At 40.5% G+C, this 24574-nt stretch overlaps 1 protein-coding gene across 2 annotated transcripts in view; it reads right to left on the bottom strand.

Moving 5' to 3' along the window:
- The window catches only part of LOC126214853 (F-box/LRR-repeat protein 2-like), a 121662-nt gene that overhangs the window by 10917 nt on the left and 86171 nt on the right, over nucleotides 1-24574 (bottom strand). For both annotated transcript variants that reach the window (XM_049941487.1, XM_049941488.1), the window contains 4 exons: nucleotides 23066-23245; nucleotides 22624-22803; nucleotides 16903-17127; nucleotides 9095-9217 (listed from right to left, as the gene is read on the bottom strand). In XM_049941487.1, the coding sequence (XP_049797444.1) occupies nucleotides 9095-9217; nucleotides 16903-17127; nucleotides 22624-22803; nucleotides 23066-23245 (708 nt within the window). The remainder of the gene's footprint in view (nucleotides 1-9094; nucleotides 9218-16902; nucleotides 17128-22623; nucleotides 22804-23065; nucleotides 23246-24574) is intronic.

Raw genomic sequence — 24574 nt, 5'->3', positions numbered from 1 at the left:
ATCCCACATAAACAAAGACAATGTTCTGAGTGCAGAGGATAAATTGCACATCTCCCATAGTAGGCCATCAAGGAATGGGAAGGACGTATGAACAAATAAAACAGTATTATACATGGCCAGGTACGAAAGCTGACAGAGAGAAGTTCATAAGGACATGCAAAAGTTGCCAAAAGAACAAGATCACACAAGCTAAGACTAAGCAACCACTAGAGCTAACTCCAACCCTAGAATTTATATTTGAGCGCCGTGATATCGATATAGTAGGTCCATTACCCATTACCTAGTCTGAGCACAAATATATTTTGACTTTTCAAGACTCTCACAAAGTTAGTAATAGCTGAACCAATAGCTCGGCAAGACGCAGATACGCTTCCATGAAAATTGGTGGAAAGCATTATTTTAAAATTTGGGTTCCCGACAACTCTGTTGAGTGACATGGGGAGCAATTTCATAGGTGATACCATGAAACGAGTCTGCAAACTACTGAGAATAGAGAAAATACAAATGACAGTGTACCATCCGCAGTCCAATGGAGTGCTAGAATGTACACACCGTACCCTGACGGAGATGGTGCGACACAATGTGAACCAGGACCAGACAGATTGGGACAGATGGGTTGCATTCGTATGTTTTGTGTACAATACTACTACTCATAGTACCAAGGGATACACACCATTCAAATTTTTCTTTGGCAGGAAGCGCAACTTGCCGGGATGGCTACAAAAGAAAGCAGCAAACGTAATCTACAATTATGACGATTAAGTGACAGAGATTCGACAGCGACTACAAATGTTACACCAAGATGCCCGTGGGGCAACACAAGTGAGCAAAGTAAGAAACAAGAATAACTACTACAAAACACAAAACCCGAGGAAATTTAGAAGGAATGATCGCGTATTGCTGTATGACAAGAGCGTGCGTCGGGGACAATTGAAGAAAATTAGATAGCCAATGGCGAGGGCCATTTACTGTGGTTGATGTGCAAGAACCTAATGCAGTAATTAGGCTACAAGGGAAGAAATGTATAAAAGTGCATGCTAATAGGCTGAAGAAATTTTAATGAACGGAAATGTGAACATTTATTAGAAGATGTGATGTAGAAGGAAGAAGGATCACAGGCGATAAAGGACCAGAAGACTGACAAGTATGTTTCTATTACAGATGCCAAGAACGAAGGCACTGCGGGTGACAGAGCTAGTCGGGAGTATCTTGCAGATCAGGGGGATGAGAAGCGCCACCGCAAGATGTACGAATGCAAAAATTCCAGTCAGTGCCGGGAATTTACTACCACAACCAGGGCAATATGAGTTTGCACAGCACTACATGGAGAGTGGTGAGCTATTTTAACCTCAAGGAACTGCATGACAAATTTGAGGACACGCAAGTGGTTGCCAATTGAGCGGTAACACATTGCATGCGTAAGCTGAATCAGGCAAAGTTAAGCACCGGAGAGTGCAAGAATGTAGAGCAAACCGTGCAATGGCATGTGAGTAAAATTTCTAGATCGAAAGAGTTGATTGATCAGTTGGCTAGGCATGAACAACAGAGGGTCAAAAGAGGAAGATTAAATTTTATAGGGGAGGCAAGTAAGGTATTGTTTGGCAAATTAGATGAAGATGATGCGGCATTCTTCAAAGCCAAAATAGACGTACTCGAGGAACAGCATAGAGAGCTGTTACGATTGTCCAAAGAACAAGTGACCATTGTGAGAGCGTCACTGGCAGGGGTGAATCAAACAATTAATGATGTAACTAAGAATACTCAGATCATTGCAGAAGGAATAAGAAAACTAAGTATGCATGTAGAGGATTATGAGAATAGCACTAATAGGAAGGTACAACATGCCCTGATTCTCTAACTATTACAAAGCAAATAACGCAGATTACTGATATGTTCAATGAACTCGAGAGGGAATATGACTTATTAGTCTCTGCAATAGTGAACACGCAGAAAGGTCTATTAGAACCACACTTGATTAACCCCGTACAGGTGGTCAAGTATTTAGAACTGATAAAAGATGATTTAAGAGACAAAAAGTTCCCCATTGAACTCATGAAGGACCAAGGGTATCTGTTCAAATGGCTCTGAGCACTATGGGACTTAATTTCTGAGGTCATCAGTCCCCTAGAACTTAGAACTACTTAAACCTAACTAACCTAAGGACATCACACACATCCATGCCCGAGGCAGGATTCGAACCTGCGACCATAACGGTCGTGCGGTTCCAGACTGAAGTGCCTAGAACCGCTCGGCCACACCGGTCGGCCAAGGGTATCTGTTACTTCGTATAATAGATATAGATGTTAAATGTACCTTTAGTGGACAGTAACATATATATGTTATATAGAATATGGCCATTTACCCATGGAGTATGATCAGGCAAAGAAATTTTTCGCTTATATAGAGCCTGAGAAAAATTACTTGCTGACTGATGATGCGAAAGGACAGTACTCGCTACTGTCCCATGACCAGTTACACTGTACAATGGTAACACTGAAAAGTCATATTTGCGAGCAGAGGTTTGTTTTAATGTTCACCTATGACCTCAGCAATGTGAAGCTCATATGCTGCACCCTATAAGAGAAGTTCCAAAAGATCGCAATCAAAAGTATATCATACTGAATGAAAGTATCTGGACGCAGATACACGACAATGAATGGCTGTACGTCGCACCCAAGGACAAGGGTTTAACAATATTGTGCAATGAGTTACCCCCTAACGATCTTATCATAAGAGGTACTTGTAAATTAACATTTACAAGCCAGTGCAAAGGATATGGTGCATAAGTCATGCTACAAGCAGACCACTTAAATTGTGCTAATGTAAACAAGAATGACGTAGTACCTATGTTAAGTTTAGATATAGACTGTTGTATGATAAATGAGGAGAAGCAGGAGTCACAAAAATACCTGTATTGTTACCCTTAGAACATAGTGTAGGACACTTAGATAACCTAAAGATAACAAGTCACAAAATAGATTGACTATAAAGCGAAATAGAATACCAGCAGCGAACAACCTTCCGAGGATGGTCACAAAGTATGTATTCCGTGTGGGGATACACAGGTTAAGTAACCCTAGTTGTAATTATTATAATATGTTGCTCATGTATCTATTTTAAGTATTGTCAAGGGTGTGGCAGAAGATTGTGTCAAGCAGGAGGAAATTGCTGTGCTAAAGTGTGTGTGACAAATACGGTGGTAACAGATAGCCACCATAAAAGAAGTGTACGATACGCTCCTTCCCTCCATTCTGTACAGTGTGAAGAGGAGGAAGATGGTGGAGAGTATGAATTAAAAGTATACATGACGTACTCCTCTGCCTTATTGAGTGCAGTGGAGAGAGCAAAGTCAAACGCCACAACTCACTAAACAAATCGAACCACGTGCAAATACAGTGGAGTCGTCGGTACTCAAAACAGATAGGAGATGAAAATACAACTTAAAAATTATGTACAAGCGTAAATTGAAGTTGAATGATAAACTATGTTGTATAATATTTTATGTAACCTTTTACCTATTCCTTTTCTTGTGTGTTGTGTTGTAAACTGTGTGTATGAAATTTTAAAGTGATCATCCATTTTAAAAAAAAAATTATGTGAAACCTTGGTAATATTAGGTAAAGCTCTGGACTTGTGGAAGTTACCACGACAAGTGTGGACAACAAACAACCAAATGTCAGTTGTACTTACATCGTGCTTTCTATTTTTATGACAATGTACTTGTATTAGAGTTTATGATGTGAAACCATGCTTTAAAATAAAGTCTTGCAAGTTTCACTGGCACCGCACATAGAAATGTAAAATTTTGTAGCCTAACCTCGAGAGTCCGAGCTTAGAAAATTTTCCCCTGGGGAAGGGAGATGTCGCGAATGATCAAGTAAGATGTAGGCTTGGAAATTCTTACTATCAGCGAGGCGGACATGACCAGGTGTAGCTTATGTGTAATGTTTACACTGCTAACAAGAGCGGACTACGCTGCATCACGAGGCTCGAGAGCCGTTACAAGCCGCAACCCTTGGACACAGCGAACATAGCGCAGTACAACCTGTTTTGTCACGTAGGCATCACATGCTGCTGCGTGACACACACGCAATGCTCAAGAGTACTGGAAACTTCTAGAACAAGTGGTGCCGGGTGCACTACCGCCTATATAAAGGCTAGCCGCCATAGTGTTGGGGGATTGATGGCAGTGACGTAGCAGCTGGTCAGTCGATCAGATATGGTTTAGCTGGAGTTATGATGCTGTGAGATTGTAGTGCAGTGCTGTGTAGCCACGAGGGGACTTAAGACTCATTTCCATGCAGTCAACACTTAGTCTAGTGCACCTGCCTCGGCTATATCGGGACTTAGGGGGCTATGAGAAGTTACACTACTAAGAAGGCAGTTAGTAGACTTTGTAAATAGAACTGTTTATAAAATGGATGTGCCAGGGATGCTTCCAATGTACATATACTCATGCAATGATTTATAATTGCATCCAGTGTACCCTGAGATCCCAGCCGAGTTCCGTATTCTTACTCACCCTACAGCCCTCTTTTCAGTGGAGCAAGTGCACAGAAGGCAGCCCACGACCACGAGACCTCCTGCCAAGTAAGTTCTTCAACGTGCAGTCTTGCAATCCTTCCACTCCCTGTCAGGACTCATCAGTGGGGCACGACATTTCTATGTATTATCATTTCAGTTAAATTATAATCTGGGGTCTGTCAATACATAACTTTCGTAACAATATTGTGAAAGAAAAGTTGCTCCTCACCATATAGTGGAGATGCTGAGTCGCAGACAGGCACAATAAAAGGACTGTCACAAATATAGCTTTCGGCCAGTTAGGCCTTCGTCAAAATTAGAGTGGTGTGTGAGAGATGTATCTGTGTGAGTTTGTATGTGTATGTTTGTTGTCTAATTTTGACAAAGGACTTACTTGCCGAAAGCTATATTTGTGACAGTCTTTTTATTGGACCTATCTGCGACACAGCATCTCCAATATATGGGGAGTAGCAACTTTCCTTTCACAATATTGTTTACATTCCATCCTGGCTTTCAATTGTTTTATATATAGAACTTTTTCATTTTTGGTTTATGTTACTCTCTGAAGATGAAATGTAGTCTAGTCATAATATGGCAGGGGAGACTTAAGAAAGTTTCTAACATGTGTCTATGTTGGATGGACGTGTGGAGGTGTGACTGTTCAATGTCTCATTGCACTCCCATAAAAATGTGTTCATGAAGTTATGTTGTAAAAGAGTAAGTCTCATCAGAAGAAGTGTGTTATGTCAAATTTGAGAAATATAAGAACGGACTATTTAAAGAGTGTTTGATTTAAAAATTCAGCAGCATTAGTTCAAAAAGTATGGAAGAGTAAATTATTAATCTTGTTCATATTAATCTTGTTGTTTTACAAATGCTCTGTAACAGATTGCCAACTTCTGAGATTAAGGATCTGTTCCAAAATATGTAAAACCATAACCCTAACATTCATCAACTACACATACAAATGACAAGGGTGCTTAAACTACCCCATACTTCTCACTGCCAAGCATTTCCTATGATTATCGGATTCTAGCATTGGTAAAACTCCTTTCATTAACCACAACAAAAGAGCAAAGCAAAATCAAATTAGGAGACTATTTTTTATGGACAACCCTATTAGAAGGGTGAAGTTCTACAGCGTTATTTTTAGTTTTAAGTGTGGAAGGATAAGTTATATATACATGAACATGGCAAGGTACCTAGCATTGAAAATAAATAGATTGTGTGGTGATAAGAAATGTATTTCCTAGAGATTGTGAAGTAATAAGGCCAAGGAACAAGCCGCAAGGGCATGAAGAGACTTGCCAATGGGCATGATTAGCAGGAAGCAAAAGATAAATGCACAAAGTGATGGGAGCCTATACCCGGGCCGCTGAAACATTGCACTTGACTAAAATGAAATTTTCACTCTACAGCGGAGTGTGCGCTGATATGAAACTTCCTGGCAGATAAAAACTGCGTGCCGAAACGAGACTCGAACTCGGGACCTGGTAGAGCACTTGCCCGCAAAAGGCAAAGGTCCCGAGTTCAAGTCTCGGTCCGGCATACAGTCTTAATCTGCCAGGAAGTTTCATTGCACTTGACGTTTGCGTACAAAGTTGGCAGCATAACAGTGTAACAAGTGAAGAACGAGAGGCGTTCAGCACAGGGCGCCAGCCAATCACAGTGCAGTGAGCACTGCTGTTACTCACGTGCTGTGACGTCAAAGTTAACGCGTTGCTTGCTTTGTTTAGGGAATGTCTAAACAACATGAATTGTATCTTGTTTACCGCATGTTTTCGTTGTACTGTGTTCTATATCGTTGTGACTTTTGTTACATCGTGAGTTTAAATACTTGGAAAATGCCACCGAAAAGACTTCGTTCACCTAGTAACAATCCTTTGCATTGAGGGGTGCCGCTAAACAGACAGGCACTGGAGTTCCTACACAGAATTCGTGAGTTTTACTGTGTAAGCATTCATGGACAGCCATCAATTCCTCCCGATAAAGTGGTGAAACATACGTCGAAAACTCCTGGAATTAATGCAAGAACCGTAGTAAGTAAGGGAGTCTTACTACAAAACTTGGAAGATACTGAAGTGAGCTGTAATGATTCCGAGCTGTCTGGATCAAATAATACATTTTTAACGACCCCGGGAAAGAAGAAAAACCAGCCTAGTCCTATCACAGATTTAGATTCTTTCCAGACTGATGCAATTCGCAGGCATGTTTATGCTTACTACAGCAGAAAAGAGTATCCAACTGTAGCTAAGTTATTAGTCTCTTTAAAAGAAAGTGAATTCTTCAGGGATGGTAAAACATCACTAAAAATTGTGCTAAAAAATATGGGTTTCCGGTACAAAACGCTAGACGGACGCAAAGTACTGTTAGAAAGGGCACATATTGTTACTGCTCAAAGCATTTTCTTGCACAAAATTGTGAGCAGAGACATTCATTCCATAATTTGGCTAGACGAAAGGTGGGTTAATGCCGGGGAAGCTGTCAGTAAATGCTGGACAGATAACACACCCAGAAGTAGCGGCCATCAGCCGACGGGAAGAGGAGCTATATTAATTGTGGTCCATGCAGGCTCCTCCAGTGGTTTTGTCCCTGATGCACTTTTAGTTTTTAGATCAAAAAACACTGGTGATTATCATGAAGATATGGATCACACACGATTTGTTGAGTGGTTCAGGAACCTTTTAAAACAATTTCCTATCCCTACAACAATCGTAATGGACAATGCTCCATCTCACTCGGTGATACTGAACAAAGCCCCAACCACAAATGATTGAAAAGAAGTTATGGTGCAGTGGTTACAGGCTCGAATATTGCAGCGGATATGAGTATGACAAAGGTTCTATTATATTATCTTGTTAAAGAAAATAAGCCTAAGACACCTACATATGTAGTAGACGAAATTGCCAAGGAGCAGGGTCATAATGTAATAAGGCTGCCACCATATCACTGCCATTTCAACCCTATTGAGTTAGTACGGAGTGATGTAAAAATGTATGTAAGAAACAACAACAACAAGTCCTTTACAATAACAGAGGTGGAAAAGCTGTTGCGTGAAGCTCTTGTGACTGTGAATGCAGCCTCATGGAGAAAAAAAGTTGAGCACGTCAAGAAGCTTATACGAGCAGCATAGACAATAGAAGGTGTATTATCCGTGGCCATGAAAAGTTAATGATTTGTCTTGCTGATGACGATGAACACTGTTTTGACGATGAATCGGACAACAGTGACGATCGCAAGCTGGATGGAATTGCGTCATTATCGATGTAAACTGGTGAATGAAAAATTACTAATATTGGTTATTTATTGCAATCTCAGTTATTATTTATTTTGTAAACTATGTATAGTATTGATTTTAAAGTACCAGTCGTCAGATGCTTGTTTTCTGTATTTCTTTGCCCCGTTATCGAAAAGATGTGCATTGTTATGCTTTTACATGCATTATTATACGGTTGTTTACTTCCTGCCATTGTAGTATAACTAAAAACGAGTTTTTATATACTCTGTAATTGCTCAATTGCTTGCATTTATGAGGCAGGGCGGAAAACTGTATTGTCTGCTGTGTGTATAGAGGCTGCTGTTGAATCACTATTACAATATAGCCAACCTAACTTGACAAAAAGCAATGTTTCGCTGGCGCAGGTATAATGGACTATTAAGTAGAGAAGTAATAAGTAGCCTAGTGGCATAAGATGAAGTCTAGAAAATGATATAAATGTGGTCTCTGAACCTCTGGGGTTAAGCCACCTGAGACTCTTCTGATGGAAACTTGTCCTGTAAGTATGAAAAGGTACACATGGCTTTGGAATCTCAGTTGGAGATTTATCCCAAGTGGGAACCCAGAGGGCTGGGTATTCCCACAGACAGGGGTAGTGTAGCATCACTTCGAGTATAATGGTAAAGCACTGAAAATCACAGTAAGCATGCTGTCTATCTATGGTGAGAGGGGCCAGGCTCAGCTCGGTAAAATCTGCCAACACAGTGATAAGATTCTTGCAGTGGAAGCGGGGGGGATTTCTCCGACAGGTTTCTGTAGTGTTGTCAAAAACATGAAGTGGGTCACTGGCATAACAAGTGTGCTGCTATCCTTTGCAAATGGCTTCAATTTTGGTAGCAGATTCATTTGCAGCCCAGGAGTACTATCGAGACACGGATGTTACGGCTGACGAGGGTACGAGGTGAGCTGCCAGCTGCAGCAACCAGTTCGAGCTTCTGTCGCTGTACCTGCCTCCTGCACTAAGCTGTGGCACAACAGGGCTATTCTGGGCCCAATCCATCAGCAAGCCGGAGTCCTGACCAGGGGAGCAGGGAGCCAGCCAGTTGAAATTCAGGCACGGCACCTGCCTCTCACAATTACCGGTGCAGGGTCGCTGCTGCACCACACACTATCGCCCACTGAGTGACAGCCATTCACCGGGGAGCTGGCTGCCACTGCAAGAATCTCAACTCCCTTCGAGCACCGCTGACTGTGTGTGTGTGTGTGTGTGTGTGTGTGTGTGTGTGTGTGTGTACAGAACTCTTGTCAACGAGTTGCGTGCCGTGTACTGGGCACTTGTGTCACCAGTCCCACCTCACGATGTCTTCAGGCAGATCCCATTCCTTGAAGCTGCCATGGATTCTGACAGCTGGCATCAGTTCCATCAGCCGTTTCACACCCCCGGGCACACGTCGACACCACTTGACATTCAGGTTCCTGTGAAAAATGTGGAAATTCTGCTGTTATTGTGTCAATGTCATCATCCACCTGAGGTACTTCTGCACTGTAAATGGTACAGGCCAATTATTTTAATCACTACGCACAGGTACATGCTAAAACAAAAAAGTGTGAAAGGTAGCTGAAGGAGGTAGACGAAAGAAACTGACAAGGAGAGAAAGAGGGTTATCAAGGAACAAAGGTATAAGGTTGTAGAATATGCAAGTGTAATAACACATGTTTACATTTAGTAACACTTGTTTACATTTAGTAAACTACAGTGATGTAATCATGTCGATGTTACTCACAGGAGAGAGTGAACCAGGAGGGATCACTGGATAGAAGAATGGGGTGGAAGGTTGATTCTCATCTGCATCATTCAGACAATCTCATATTTGAGGACAGGACCCACATAGAACACATTTGAAGTCAAATTTACGACTAGCACATTGGTGCTCTAAGCAAGTTGTCACTGGTCTCCTTTGCTAAAGAACACAATAGATGGTAGCCCTTCACTTGGTAGAAGAAGAAGAAGAAGAAGAAGAAGAAGAAAGCTGTGCACTAGTTACAGTTGGTATACAATGCAACTGCATTCACAGGTGGTTGTCCTGGGTGTGATAGGGTAAGATATGCCTCTGGTGGGACTGGATGAAGACAGGTCTCCTATCTGGGTATCCCACATCACGATGACCCATGTGCAAGGGGTTAGGGATAGGTGTGACTCAAGGATAGCCCAGGACCTTTCTTCCATTAAATGTACACTGAAATACAAGTTTGTGAGAGGTGAGAATGATTTTGAGAAGTACGTGCTTTGCTACAGTGGAAGGCAGTTGAAGTTCTAGTAGAGGATGCGGTTATGTGGTACCTGATGGAGTGATGCTTGGTGATTAGGAGAGTGCTGATTTACAGCTCATTTGCAGGAACAGTTGGATACACAAAGGCATGTGCTGATATGGCACGGATCTGTTTGTGGACTACATTTGGAGGTAGTTCCTCTCCATAAAGGTCTTAGAAGAAGGTGGGTAAGAGAGTGTTGGCAACAGAGGAGAGGAAACTGATGGATGAGGAAAAGGACAATGGCGCATGAGGTGGTCATCTATGGCGTGGTTAAGGCTAAGAAGAGAAGCATGATGCAAACTATCTGGAGGGTCAATAAAGAAGGAAAGACACTGGGAACATGCAGGATATCAAGAAGATGTGGATTAAGGTTTTGAAGAGGTACTAAACCCAAATGAAAACACAGACAAGGAAAATGAGGAGCAGGGAATACAGAGGATGTCGAGATCGACCTAACCTGGACACAAGTAAAGAAAGCAATAAAGACCACAAAAGCAGGAAAATTGCCTCTAATAAATGTGCTGATAGTACTGGAGTGCAGTATCTCCATTGGATCATGAGAACAGTATAGAAATAAAGGAATAAACCTGAAGACTGGAAAAGGAATTGCATGTTCAAATTTTCAAGAGGGTAGGAGGAAGCATTGTGTGTCAGAATTCTTGGAGAGTTACTTTGATGTGTCATGCTGGAAGAATGCAGAAGATGATAGGAAGAGAACAGAAAGTAATAACCTGAGTATAGACCAGAAAGGCCAACAGTTGATCTCATTGTTAGTTTGAGACAGCTCCAAGAGACTAAGACTGTGGTAAGACTTTAGTAATGGTGGTCCTTGATGTTGAGAGTGTGAATTTTAACAAAGCTGGTGAATTCCTTCCAGTTATTATTTTTCCTCCCTCCAAACTGTTATAATTACTCATTTTTTTCAAAAGTAGTGATTTTTTGAAATGATTATTTATATAGCATGCACACAGTACCTAAAATCCTCAAATATTCACCCAGGGCTTATTCAACTTATTTTTTTGTTACCTATTACATTCCTTTGGTTATCAGTATGAAAATGTTAGCAACATCTAAGCCCATTTCACTAAGAAGTAATTACATCTTTAATTGATTAATTAACACAACCTTAATTAAAACATTGTTACTACAAAAGAATAGCATATTTATGCAAACTAAACAGTGTAATTTAATACAAATTATTACTGTATCTCAAAGTTTTAAGTTCAAATGAATCTCCACTCAGTATTTAATTACTCAGAAATGAAAATACGTAATTGTAATTTGGGAAAAATCTGGTAAACAACAATAGGTAAATTGTTTTAATTATTGCATACTTATTAAAGAACGTGATTGGAAGCCATTTTAAGTCAGTCTGTGGAGAGTTATCAAATGAGCAAGATCTATGTCTGTTTTGTCGCAATTTCATTTTTTTTTTTTTTTTTTTTTTTTTTTTTTTTTTTTTTTTTGCTGAATTTTAAGAATGGATAATGCTTACTGTGAAACACGATCAGGCTATGAAAAGCATTGCTTCCCAAGATACTGATCATGCACATCATTTTCATACATAGTGTTGTAAGAGTTTTATCAGTGTGTGTGTGTGTGTGTGTGTGTGTGTGTGTGTGTGAGAGAGAGAGAGAGAGAGAGAGAGAGAGAGAGAGAGAGAGAGAGAGATATTATATATGTTTGCCACACATGGATTATTGTGAATGATGGCATATTTACATGGAAAGGCCTGTGTCTTCTGGTCCAACTGAGCTCATCACTGAGTGGAAATGGCCATGCATTTCCAGGCCATTAATGAACTTTGTGTTCCCAAGCAACAATGGAATTGACACCGGGTAACAATGGTTCGCAATTGGCTTGAAGGACATTCAGGACAATTACAGTGAACAATCTGGCCACCCAGATTGCCCGACATGAATCCCACTGAACATTAATGGGAAGTCATGGTGACAGTCTTCTGCAACTCTGAATGGATTATTCTGTTTGATGTCCTCCCACAAGTCTGCACATCTGAGAGGTGCTCATAAAATGTCACTGGAATGTTCTTCCTTATCCACCACACAGTCCTGATCTTGCACCTTCTGACTTCCATCTGTTTGGCCCAATGAAGAATGCACTCTACGTGAAGCAGTATGTGGATAATGAAGTTATTGATGCAGCAAGACATTGGCTCCAGCATCACACAGTAGAATGGTACCTTACGGGCACAAACCTTTCCAGTAAGGTGGCATAAGGCAGGCGCGTTACTTATCGAATGCCTCACATACACATTAGAAGGCAAGTGCTATGGAAAGTGGAAAATTTCAAGTACCTGGGCAGTGTACTAGAAGACAGCAGGAGGGGAAAAAAGCGAGATGACCGAGGGGAAGGTAAGCCCACAATTTCCTGCACAGTGTAAGCAACATGGCCAGGAGCAGGATTTAACACCAAAAACTAAGTAAATGTTGTACTGAGCGCATTATGCTCTAATACTCATGTATGCATCAAATATACCGTATTTACTCGAATCTAAGCCGCACTTTTTTCCAGTTTTTGTGATCCAAAAAACCGCCTGCGGCTTAGAATCAAGTGCAAAGCGGAAGTTCTGAAAAATGTTGGTAGGTGCCGCCACAACTAACTTCTGCATTGAATATATGTAGTGCTACACAGGCTTGCTTTGCAGACACAAAGATAAATATATTAAAAAAAAGGGTGGAAGACGAGCTTTTCTCCTCCGCAGGGGGGGGGGGGGGGTTACACTGGGTTATTACTGACAAGGTATCAAATCAAATTAGGGAAAAAGGAACGTCCCTTGTGGAGTCATATCTACCAATTCCTTCTATTAGTCATCTGGAATGGTGAGTTTGGCAATGGAGTGAAGTATGTTGGGGTAAATAGTGTCAGGGAACACCAACAGATGAATATAGGAAGCAGGTTCAAATGGATGGATGTTAAAGTACAGATGAAAAGGCTTGTACAAGATTGACTACTGTGGAAACCTATACAGGGTGTATCCATGGACAGGGGGGGGAAAAAAAATTCCAGATTTTTCCCAGATTTCCTGGTTGAAAATACAATATCTCTCGAGTGAAAATACACTTTTTCTGTGTTAAGTGACAGTATACTTTTCCTTGGCACTGTGAAACGTATCAATCCTTTGTTTATGGTTTTATACAACATAGAATTTCCTGGCACTTAAGAAAATGAAACTCCGGGGAAAAAACATGTTTTGGAAAGATCTTTGATGTGCAGCAACATCTACGCTTCATATTTGTGTGTTGTTGTTGTTGTTGTTGTTGTCTTCAGTCCTGAGACTGGTTTGATGCAGCTCTCCATGCTAATCTATACTGTGCAAGCACCTTCATCTCCCACTACCTACTGCAAACTACATCCTTCTGAATCTGCTTGGTGTTTTCATCTCTTGGTCTCCCTCTATGATTTTTACCCTCCAACCTGCCCTCCAATGCTAAATTTGTGATCCCTTGATGCCTCAGGACATGTCCTACCAACCGATCCCTTCTTCTAGTCAAGTTGTGCCACAAACTTCTCTTCTCCCCAATCCTATTCAACACCTCCTCATTAGTTACGTGATCTACCCAACAAAAGTAAAACGAGGATAACGGAATGTAGTCGAATTAAGTTGGGTGATGCTGAGGGAATTAGATTAGGAAATGAGTCACTTAAAGTAGTAAAGGAGGTTTGCTATTTGGGGAGCAAAATAACTGATGATGGTCGAAGTAGAGAGGATATAAAATGTAGACTGGCAATGGCAAGGAAAGCGTTTCTGAAGAAGAGAAATTTGTTAACATCGAGTATAGATTTAAGTGTCAGGAAGTCGTTTCTGAAACTATTTGTATGGAAGTGAAACATGGACAATAAATAGTTTGGACAAGAGGAGAATAGAAGCTTTCGAAATGTGGTGCTACAGAAGAACGTTGAAGGTATAAATTCGAATTCCACCAAACACCACATGTTACTTTCCGAAGCATTCAAATCGAGATTGTGACGCGCTTTTGTAAGCCAGTCACAGCACGTGTCACATGATCTCGACAGCTGATGACAGCAAAGGACACGTGATGAAGTCGCCAATAGCGAGATCACTCTTAAGTAGCGCGAACACACAAATAAGAAAAGTTAATGGTTTAAATTAATATACATATTGTCGCTACAAGAAAAGCAAAGCTGCCACATATAATATTGGTCTCTAAGATTAATAAGCTGCAGAGAAGCTAAGCTTCCACATATAATGTTGATCTTTTTTGCGCATGGTACACTTTAAGATACATCACATAAATGTGCCAGTAAAATTTTCAATAACGATATAAATGTCTGATCTTCTGGGCTCGAAATTCTTCTAGTCAAACACTCTGTGATTTAAGAAATTCGTTGTACACCCTCGCACATAGTTCATCTTGCATAAATGGAAATTTACATCGAAAGTAATGCTTTTCAAACCACCATTCGCAGTATTTTCCGGTGACCTGTTAGAAATAGGTTCGTTTCAGCAGTCAACAGAGTGCGCCAGATAACAAGCGTCGTCATGTTTGCACAGCTACGATGACGCCGGAAGCCCATATGTTCGTACGTGTAAAACATTAAAAGATCTTACATTAAAACAAATCTAATGTAAACAGCTGTCATGTCATGCGCATCGCAGGTAATTTGTTGTTAAGAAGAATTGCATAGTCTTCCTAAAGCCTTTGACACAGTTTGCCATTGGCAGACACTTGTATGAGCACTGTGTTTTGTTGTCGTATATGGCACATTTCCTTTGCAACTTGAGTTTTATTTTCTTTTTTTTTTCTCTCATTCGTGTTTTGCTGCTGCAGTATTATACTGCAGAAGTGGGATACAGTAATATTCTTTGTTAGAGTACTGGTTCTCACCAGTCAAAAATCACAAAAATTTAACTCAAAACTAAAACAGTGTAAAATTCCCGGGCTTTTCCCAGATCTCCCGGGTCGTATACACCCTGCAATATCAAATACTTCTTTGGACTTAAGAGCATAACAACAGTAATTCTCATCTATTTAAATTATGTATGTGTTATTATTTACTATATCACGGCTGACTTATTGGTGAAAGTTACATCAGACTTGTTCAGTATCACATAAACATTACATCATTTTGATTTCTCGGATCAATAAAATATAATACAGGGTTATCCAGAAAATAATGCGTTCCCTCCTTCCCTTTTTTTTTTAAACCATTGATCAGGTATGTTAGCACGATTTCCACGCCTCATAAGCTTTCCGGAGTTCCTCAAACGACCTGCTCTTCACAACAAAAGCCATCAAAGTAGCTTGCAGACTGTCTGACTCGAGATGCTTTCCTTTGAGGTCCCTTTGCAACCAAGGGAACAAAATATAGTGTGCCACGGCCAGGTCGAGACTACAGGGCCGCAGTGGCACTGTCGTCACGTTGATACAAGTCACACAGGACATGACAACAAAGGTGGCTCGAGACAGCGCATTGTCATGGTGCAGTTTCCACAATGTGCAGAACTTCTTTCAGATGTGGATGACGTGTGATTCAGTATCTTGAGCACTGCCTTGAAAAACTGGACACCGTCAGTCTGGCCATTGGGTATAAACTCATCGTGCACTATCCCCTTCACATTAAAAAACAAAATCATGAGCATAGACTTTACTGGAACTTGTTTATGCAAGCCTCTTTCTGGTGAGCTGACAACACTGTGTGCCATTCCGCACTCCACCTCCAACTCCAGGTCATACTGAAAGACCCGTAACTCATCCCCAGTGATCATAGTAAATTGGTATCCTCTCAGAGAGTTGGTCCTTTCACACGCTGGTCAAAAGTCTGAGCACAAGTTTTGCACAAATTTTCTGAACGACCAAGTCTTCCAATACAACATCACAAGCAACTGTTTTCGGATGTCCAATATTTCTGACATCAAGCTAACACTCATTCGGCTGTCTGAACTCAGTGACTGGCATACACGAGTCACGGTCGTCCGTTCACACTGTTGACGGGCATACCACGTGGGCCTCGTTTAATACATCCTGCCAACTTTCTCTAAACACCTTGAGCCACCTGTATATGCAAACTGAAAAGGCAATCAGCTCAAAAGGCTTCCTTAAGCATTCCAGAAGTTTCCAGCAGTGTCTTGTTGAACTTCACACAAAATTTTGTTGTAGATCACTGCTCTAAAGAATTCTCCCTTGTAAGTTTGACGCGACCACTAATCAGAGGTTCACTGAAAAAAGCTGTATTAACACTCCAAGAGCAAGGAGGCAATTGAGCGACTTACTGCTGAAAAGCTAAGGTAACCCCCCCCCCTCCCCAGATGGTATGACTGCTCTGCAGCATAGTCGTGTCACAAAAAATTGTGATACATTACTTTCTGGATACACCCTGTACAACACAGAGGGATATGTGGTTATAACATTAAGACATTGTCTGCTTTCCAATCATGGAGCTGTTACTTTCAAGCAGTTCCTCAGATGGTTCCTCAATGCCGCACTACTAATTCCATCTTTGGCATAGATAAGAACAAAGAGTTCACTCAGGACCCAGTACCAGAACAGCTCACCTTCTCTGTGGGTGAGGAGATTTGGTCTCTCTCAGTCCCAAAACAATTGGTTCTCTCCCCTCCTGGGATTTTACTGATGTCCCCTTCATTTTCCATCTTCCCAAAGCTTCCTATCCCTATCCCAAGGAAAGAACTACTGTCAGTTCCTAAAGCTAGAATAGTGCATATATATTTATAATGTATGCCTATTGCAGCACTGGTAATTCAAAAGATGAAGATGCACACTAGCTACCAACTGCGGCATATATAAAAACCATTCAGATCAATATGTAAAACCTTTCAGAACGCTATTAGCACTTTGACATTTTCTTACCTGAGTCTTACAAGCTTGCTTGCAAACTGATCAAATGGAACTCCAGTAACTATGGAATTCTGCAGTGACAGGCGGCGCAAGTTGGACAATTTGACAATACTACTTAGACCTGGTTCCAATTTTGGAAAATTCATTTCTTCCATGATTAATGTATGAAGTCGTGGTAGGCCGGTGAGAAAAGGGATCAGAGCCCCACCAAGAGCTTTGCAACATGACACATCCAATCTGAAACAAACCACGAGAGTGATATCATTTATGCAGATGTTAATGGGCAGTGAAACACTCAACGATTAGCCATCGTCTGCAGAAACCAGCGTCTTTGATGTAAATCGTGAAATTATGAAGGTGTCAAACCATTAAATTACAATATAATACAGGTGTAGGGACATGGCATACTTAGGAACTGGTTCCAAAATTAACAGGACAGTTAAATCTGACTCACTGTATCCATAACTACTAAATATTTTACAATGTTGTATACTAGATGTAACTTATAACATGCTCCCCACAACACAAAATATCTAGAATTCATAAGAGGGTCTGACGGCACTTACCTTGTCAGGTTAAATAAATACACAAAGTTAAGAAGCTTTTTCATCACCTGTATATTGCTGAAACCACATTCACAAGATGCTGCAGTCATTGAGACTGCCAGAAATAACCTAATATAGGAACGCGTGCAGCAGCACACATACCTAATATGCTCCAAAACGCCATGGGTCAAAATGGGATTTTCCAGTGCCCTTACCTCATGTTCTATTGATGATAAAAAGGTATAGTCAAGTGTTTTAGATAACTCTTGGGATAGGGACCATTTGTAAACTCAACAGGATTGTCTGATTGTCACCATCCTGCAGTACAAGGTCAAAGTATGAATATTACGTACTTCCTCCTGCTAAGGCAAATGAAGGAAATTGTTTGGTTCTTTTTGAATTTGATGTGGTCTATGGTGAGCTTGATGGGACTTACGGAGGCAGCATTCGTTCATGTGTGGTTCCTTGTCCCCAACGTCCTCCCAAAAAATAGTGTTTCTTTTACTATATTTCTGCCTTCAACAGTGGACCTAAACCCAACCGAGGATTCCAAGACAGCAATGCACAGAAAGGAATGAAATTTTTACAATATACTCCCTAGATCCCGATCCCTAACAATCTTGAAAATTTTCTTAGTAACAAAGCAAACTGCTCCAATTTTAATGGCATATTATCTGGGCATTTATCTAAACGAGTCATCTCCCCACTTAAAAAAAAATCTTTATCAGTTATCAACAAATGCCCATTTTTTTCTTACACAAAAACCCAGCCACACATTCAGAGATATCTATGCAGCAAATGGCTGTAATTTTTATAATGTATTCCTAAGATCCCAATCTCTAACAACCTTCAAATTATCTTCATATCTTTACCCTACTTGTGCAAGTAAAATCCGGTGTGAGGCGAAAATGTACAATAGTTTATAAAGTGATGTAGCACAAAGAAACAGGTTTAAAGTGTCTCCATTATGTATAAACCCCACGTTGTACTGAAACATACAAGAAAATTTTTGGCACCTAAAACACAGTCTGAGGTGTAAAATTAGTTTTGTGTTATTTCAATTTCACATAAGTAAACTAACTATATTTTACTGACCAATATATTTCTTTTCATGTGACTGACATGCCCTGCTGCAGCTGGGAAAAGAAGGGAAACAGCAGAAAAATGCTACTGTCAGAGCACAAGAAATGCAAAAATGTTCCTGCTTATTTTTAAAAGACAGGCTGTAAAGTGGGATACAAGGTGTCTTCTTCTTCCTTCCTCAGCATCTTTAAAAATTTTCTAAAAAATTTGACATGCAAACATATTCAACTTTTCACACTGAGAGGGAAGAAGACAGTGGCAGTGGCAAAGAGACATAAAACTAATAAATACTGACAATGGTAGTCATGACAGCGTGAGAGAAAGAGGTACTAGTGGCAGCTGAACACAGTTAACATGGACAGAACAATGCTGCAACAAGAGTAATGGAGACAGTGCCAGGGAGGAGGAATAAAGGGAAGAAGAAACTGGAAGAGGGTGAGAGTCAGTGATAATGAGAGTGTATACGACAATGACAATGAGAAGTGACAGTAGCAATAGGGAGGAAGGAATGAGAGATTGGCAGTGAGAGAGCAAGAGGAGACTGTAGTAGTAGGGCAGAACAAAGGTGACTGTGGCTGTGACAGGAGACAATGACAAGGGGGAGGGGGGGGAGGAGGAGGAGGAGGAGGAGGAGGAGGAGAGAGAGAGAGAGAGAGAGAGAGAGAGAGAGAGAGAGAGAGAGAGGGAGGGGGGGGGGAGAGAGAGAATGATAATGAGTTGGACTGAAAGAGCGATTGAGTGAGTGAGTAAGTAAGTAAGTGAAACAGGGAGTAGAGTGAAGGGTATGAGAGCTGTTGACTTGTGGGTGTGAGTGAGTTAAAGTCAGAGGAGCTTTTGGGAGTTTGAGGAATTGCATGTTAAAAACGGGCGAATATGTTTGTATGCCAAAATTTAGTGTGAAAATTTTAAAGGTGCTTGGAAAGGTAGAATGAGGCAGCTGGTACTTTCCAGTCAGACACACTTGCATTTTCCCACCATCTGTTTCAATCTTCGTATGAACATCTCTCCACCAACACTGTGGCACAGTTGTTACAAAACAGTAACATCCCTGTAATGGACTGACCTGAACACAGTCCTGACCTGAAACCTATAGCACACCTTTGGGATGTTTTTGGAATGCCGACTTCGTGCCACGCCTCACCGACTGACATCAATACATCTCCTCAGTGCAGCTCTCCGTGAAGAATGGGCTGTCATTCCCCAAGATACCTTCCAGCACCTGATTGAACATGTGCCTACGAGAGTGGAAGCTGTCATCAAGGCTAAGGGTGGGCCAATATCATATAGAATTCCAGCATTACCAATGGAGCGCACCACGAACTTTTATGTCATTTTCAGCCAGGTGTCCGGATACTTTTGATCACATAATGTATACACTATATATTGTCCACCATAATAGATGTATTATTTATATTTTAACTTACTATAATCCACAAACTGCAAGTAGCTGCTGATTTATCTCCTACTGTAACATCTGAACACTTTTGACCGCACTATGGCTTGCTCCCATTACCGATATTTTTGGCATTACATTACTGTTCTTATAGCAGTAACTGTTGCTGTGTGATGACAGTTACTTTTTTAGCATCATGCCTTTATTTATGTAGTATAGCAATCTCAGGACAGTAAGTTCTATTGTCAGCTGACTAGTCTCATGTTTTGTTTAGCTTCTCAATGGATTTCATGGTTCAGGCATGCATGCCCTTAATGCATTACTTCTTTTCATATTTAAGCATGTTTATGCATTCATTATTTCGATTCCCTATTTCTGAACATTTATATACTGAGAGATTCTGTGATTTCTGAACATTTCATTACAGTGTGATCACTGTATGCAATACCATTATTTGTGCAACACGACTCAGCGTACTTTTTCAATGAAAGCTTTTCTAATTACTACAACATCGGAAATTTTACTTAATATTATGTTACCATTGTCTGACGCAGTTTTTATTAATACAGACAATGGGTACATGATACGTTTATGAGCAATGTTTGCTTGTCATGCATTTTAGTTTACCATCTTGATATCTTTGATCCCTTTCTTATACTTTTTAGTAAGGGGTATGTACGGTTAATTCATTTTAAATAATTTATGTTGCATATCACAGTTGTTGCTTGTTTTAAGTATGATTTTGTCTGTTTGTACAGTGAACTGAAGATGGTGCCAGCGAGGCACTGATACTAGCGGTCAGAAGTGTTCTTAATATCAGAAAAATAGGTTTCAAGACACAGTTTTAAAGTGAACCACCCCTACGGTAGATGCCCTAAACTATGACCGCCTAGATGTCGCACGACAGCGGTGCTGCTGAGAAACTGCAAGTAGCTGCTGATTTATCTCCTACTGTAACATCTGATGTGTCAGTTCAACAGGATAATTTACATCCTTCAGATGATATAGGCTATGTTTATCTAATTTGTCTTGTGTACGTTAGGAAAACAGGAGCCACAGGCAGGTGATAGTTGTAGTGCTTTCCGACTTTACGAAGAAGAGCAGATAATGACACCACTGCACAAATGTTGAAATGCAGACAATAGTGAATTGTTATTCTATTGTGCACATTTACCTGCTCCTGCATCCACGTGCAAGGCATGTTTTTTAAGTAAGTACAATTTTGAAATTAAAAAAAGATGTGCTAAGATATCTCACTAATTTTATTTTTATATGAAAGCCTGTACCTTAATCTACTTTTCTACATAATTTCCGTCAATATTGAGGCACTTGTCATAATGTTGTACCAGTTTCTGAATATCCTCCTCATAGAAGTCTGCCGCCTGACTTGTTAACCACTGCATCACCACTGTTTTGACTTCGTCATAGCCATCGTCTTCGTCGTCGCCTCGTAATGAGACAATCAATGCAGCAGCTTACTGTAAGACATTGCACAATCTGCACCGTACAATTCAAATCAGAACAAAAGACATGGCAAGTTGAGCAAGGGCATTGTTTTGCTGCAAGACAATGCCCGTCCGCACGTGGCGAATCAGCCCAAAGGTCTCATCATGTCTTTTCGATGGGAAACTCGAAATCATCCTTCGTACAGCCCCGATCTTGCACTTGAAGAAACACCTGGGCAGTCAGCGTCTTCAAGACGATGATGAAGTCAAAATAGTGGTGATGCAGTGGTTAATGATTCAGGTGGACTTCTATGAGGAGGGTATTCAAAAACTGGTACAACGTTATGGCAAGTGCCACAATATTGATGGAAATTATGTAGAAAAGTAGATTAAGAAACAGGCTTTCACGTAAAAATAAAATTACTGAGATATCTCAGCACACCTTTCTTTAAATTTCAAAACGGTACTTACTTAAAAAACACGCCTCGTATATATGAATTCTCTTAGCCATCAGGCCTTCCCAACTGCCAGGCATAAATGAATGCCCTAGCTGTCTGGAAGTTCTGCCTGCCGGATGTACATGTACACCCGTAGCCGCCTGGGGGCATACACTTGTGCTTGTAGCCACAAAAGGATTAAGTTCTACTTTGGCGGACTGTAATATCGATCGGCTAAAGGAGTGACTTCAGTCCCACCTATGAGCGGTTTCCACGAACGTAAATCAAGTTACTCGTGAATTTCCAGGACAAGTATGAAAACGAGACCAATAACTTACTTATTTGTGTTTCAGTTTATTCAACAAGTAGTAAAAGACTTTCGTGATCCAAGTTGGGGAATAGAAAATGAACAAACCTGAACTCAACACTATTTCTACCTTTGTACCTCCAATTGCTTGGAGAGACTTTCTTCACTGACAATCATGTGCCTAAAAGAAAGTGTGACTTCACCTTCAATACCATCAATCAGGCTGAAAGATGAAACATCTCTTTAGACAATTTCCGAGAAAGATTCAGAATGCATGATGAGCTATACCCCTCCAGCCCTACTGGAGGACTTAATAATCTCAAACATGGCCTTCTTGAGTGATATTACATTCATTAAATGTCATGAGGTGAAACTCACTATACAGAGCCTGAACTGCAATTTTGACCAAAACAGTTAATTAATATCACAACTGTTTTGAGTCTGCTGCTTCACCACTCAATGTTTCATTTCTCAATCAGATATTGTATTTCCACTGTGGAACACAGTAAAATATAAAGCTTACATTTCAAGACGTTGCAGACGGTAGATCTCCGAGAAGGCAAAATCAGACAGCTTATCGGCACCCCAGAGGTAGAGTTCACGTAAAGCGGGGCACCCACGACAGATGGCAATTATTGTGGCATCGTCCAGGGCAGATGAACAACGTAGATCCAGTGCTCTCAGTTTCCGTAGCCTTCCATCCCTTAAACAAACAAAAAAGTACATATTTTACAAATCAATTTTGCTGCATTAGTGAAAAAATTTGCACACCAGTCTGACTTGATCTGCAGAAATTCACTGATATTATCTGAGAAAGCCCTTTATCTATTTAGGACACACAAGGATAGTAAAGCTGTAATAAGTTGTGTGAGAATAGGAAGAAAACAGGGTGGCAGATAGAGAGAAATGATCTGATGCAAGGACATGCACAATCATAGTGTTAATGCATTTACCACACAACTTACTTAAATGCTAGAGCAGCTGTACCAGGTGATGGGTCAATCCACCCCATTTTAAGTTCCTGCAAATTCTCCATTCTTCCAAGAGCAGTAAAGGCCTCCAGCTCTTCGACGTGAACATCATACTTGTAAAGCCTCAGACGTTCCAAGCCACCAGCACAGGATGCGAGTAGTGGGGTGACACACCTGTGATTCAACAGAAATGCAGCTCAAGATAATTAATCTCCTCTCACAATTCAGAAGTCTAAAAAACAGAGAACCTCATAACTCCAAATTAATGGCGATAAATCTGTATTTCAAACAACCACGTTCAGTTTTTGTTACTACGTCATTTTCAACTGATTAATTACCATCATATTAATTGTATAGAAATTAACACAATATATTGCCACTAATTATCCTGTAGGTATATTCTGTGACTTCGCCAAAACATCCAACTGTGCAAATTACAAAATTCTGTTTAGCAAACTAAGTCTTTTGACATTACTGGAATCATTGTATGGACTGTAACTCAGGTACATAAATAGCCTGGGAATGGAGGGCATAATCTGCGGTCCACCACAGGGAGTCCGCAGTGCCCCACTTTTCCTCCTGACCTACTGAAAAATGACGCCCCATTCTTTTACTACCGTCTGTCTCCTCAATATCCCCTCCCTCCCAACATCCAATTGCGCAGTAACACCAGCCTCCTATCATTCTTCTAATCGTTAAACCAAAGGGACCAGACATCCTCATCTTCTGGAGACTGTCCTCAATTTTCAAGCTTTGCCTTCAAATTCCTTTAAAACTGATGAGGACAATAAATATCCTCAATTTCTTATTTTTGTCCTCAAATTTTGAAATTTCCTAAAATAACTTAAGTATGGACAATGTACTGAACATTTTAAACTACAACTGAACATACAAATGCAATCAAATTTGCAACAATTATTTAATTGCAAGAAAATGCAGTATGCACTAACATGCAAATTATACTGAGGCAAAAGCTTGCAAGCACAACGCGCACAATTTCTAAAATTATGTCTCATTGATGAACAAGTTGTCACCCTCTCTTCCTAGTTATTATTTGCGTATACACCAAATTTTAAGAAAACAACAGCTAATTTGTCATCTTGATTAATTGGGTTTCTGCCGGTTATTTGCATCTTTCCTGCAGTAAAGACATGAATAACTGACAGAAAGCCGATTAAACAAGATGACAATGCCTCACTGGAAAAGCGTGTAGAATTATAACAGTTAATTTGTTTGTGGAAAGACAATGTAATTCTTTTCTCGTGCTGCGAGTCTCAAATTCCCACAGACAGACAGACAGACACAGACAGGCATATGCTCATTTTCATGTAGGCATACCATTATCTCTATTTATCTTTTACTTGTTTTAGGTATACTGAAAGACAAGTATAAAATCTAGTTTGTGAGGGGGTGGCTGTTTGTCCTCGGGGGAGGGGACGGGAACACCATACAGAAACTTTAAACATAACTGACACTTCATAAATTATCTGCAGGGACAGAAAC

This window comes from Schistocerca nitens, chromosome 12, assembly GCF_023898315.1.
Source record: "Schistocerca nitens isolate TAMUIC-IGC-003100 chromosome 12, iqSchNite1.1, whole genome shotgun sequence".
Classification (NCBI taxonomy): Eukaryota; Metazoa; Arthropoda; class Insecta; order Orthoptera; family Acrididae; genus Schistocerca; species Schistocerca nitens.
Note: the sequence above shows the minus strand (reverse complement) of the source record. Positions and strands in the feature narration are given on the sequence as shown.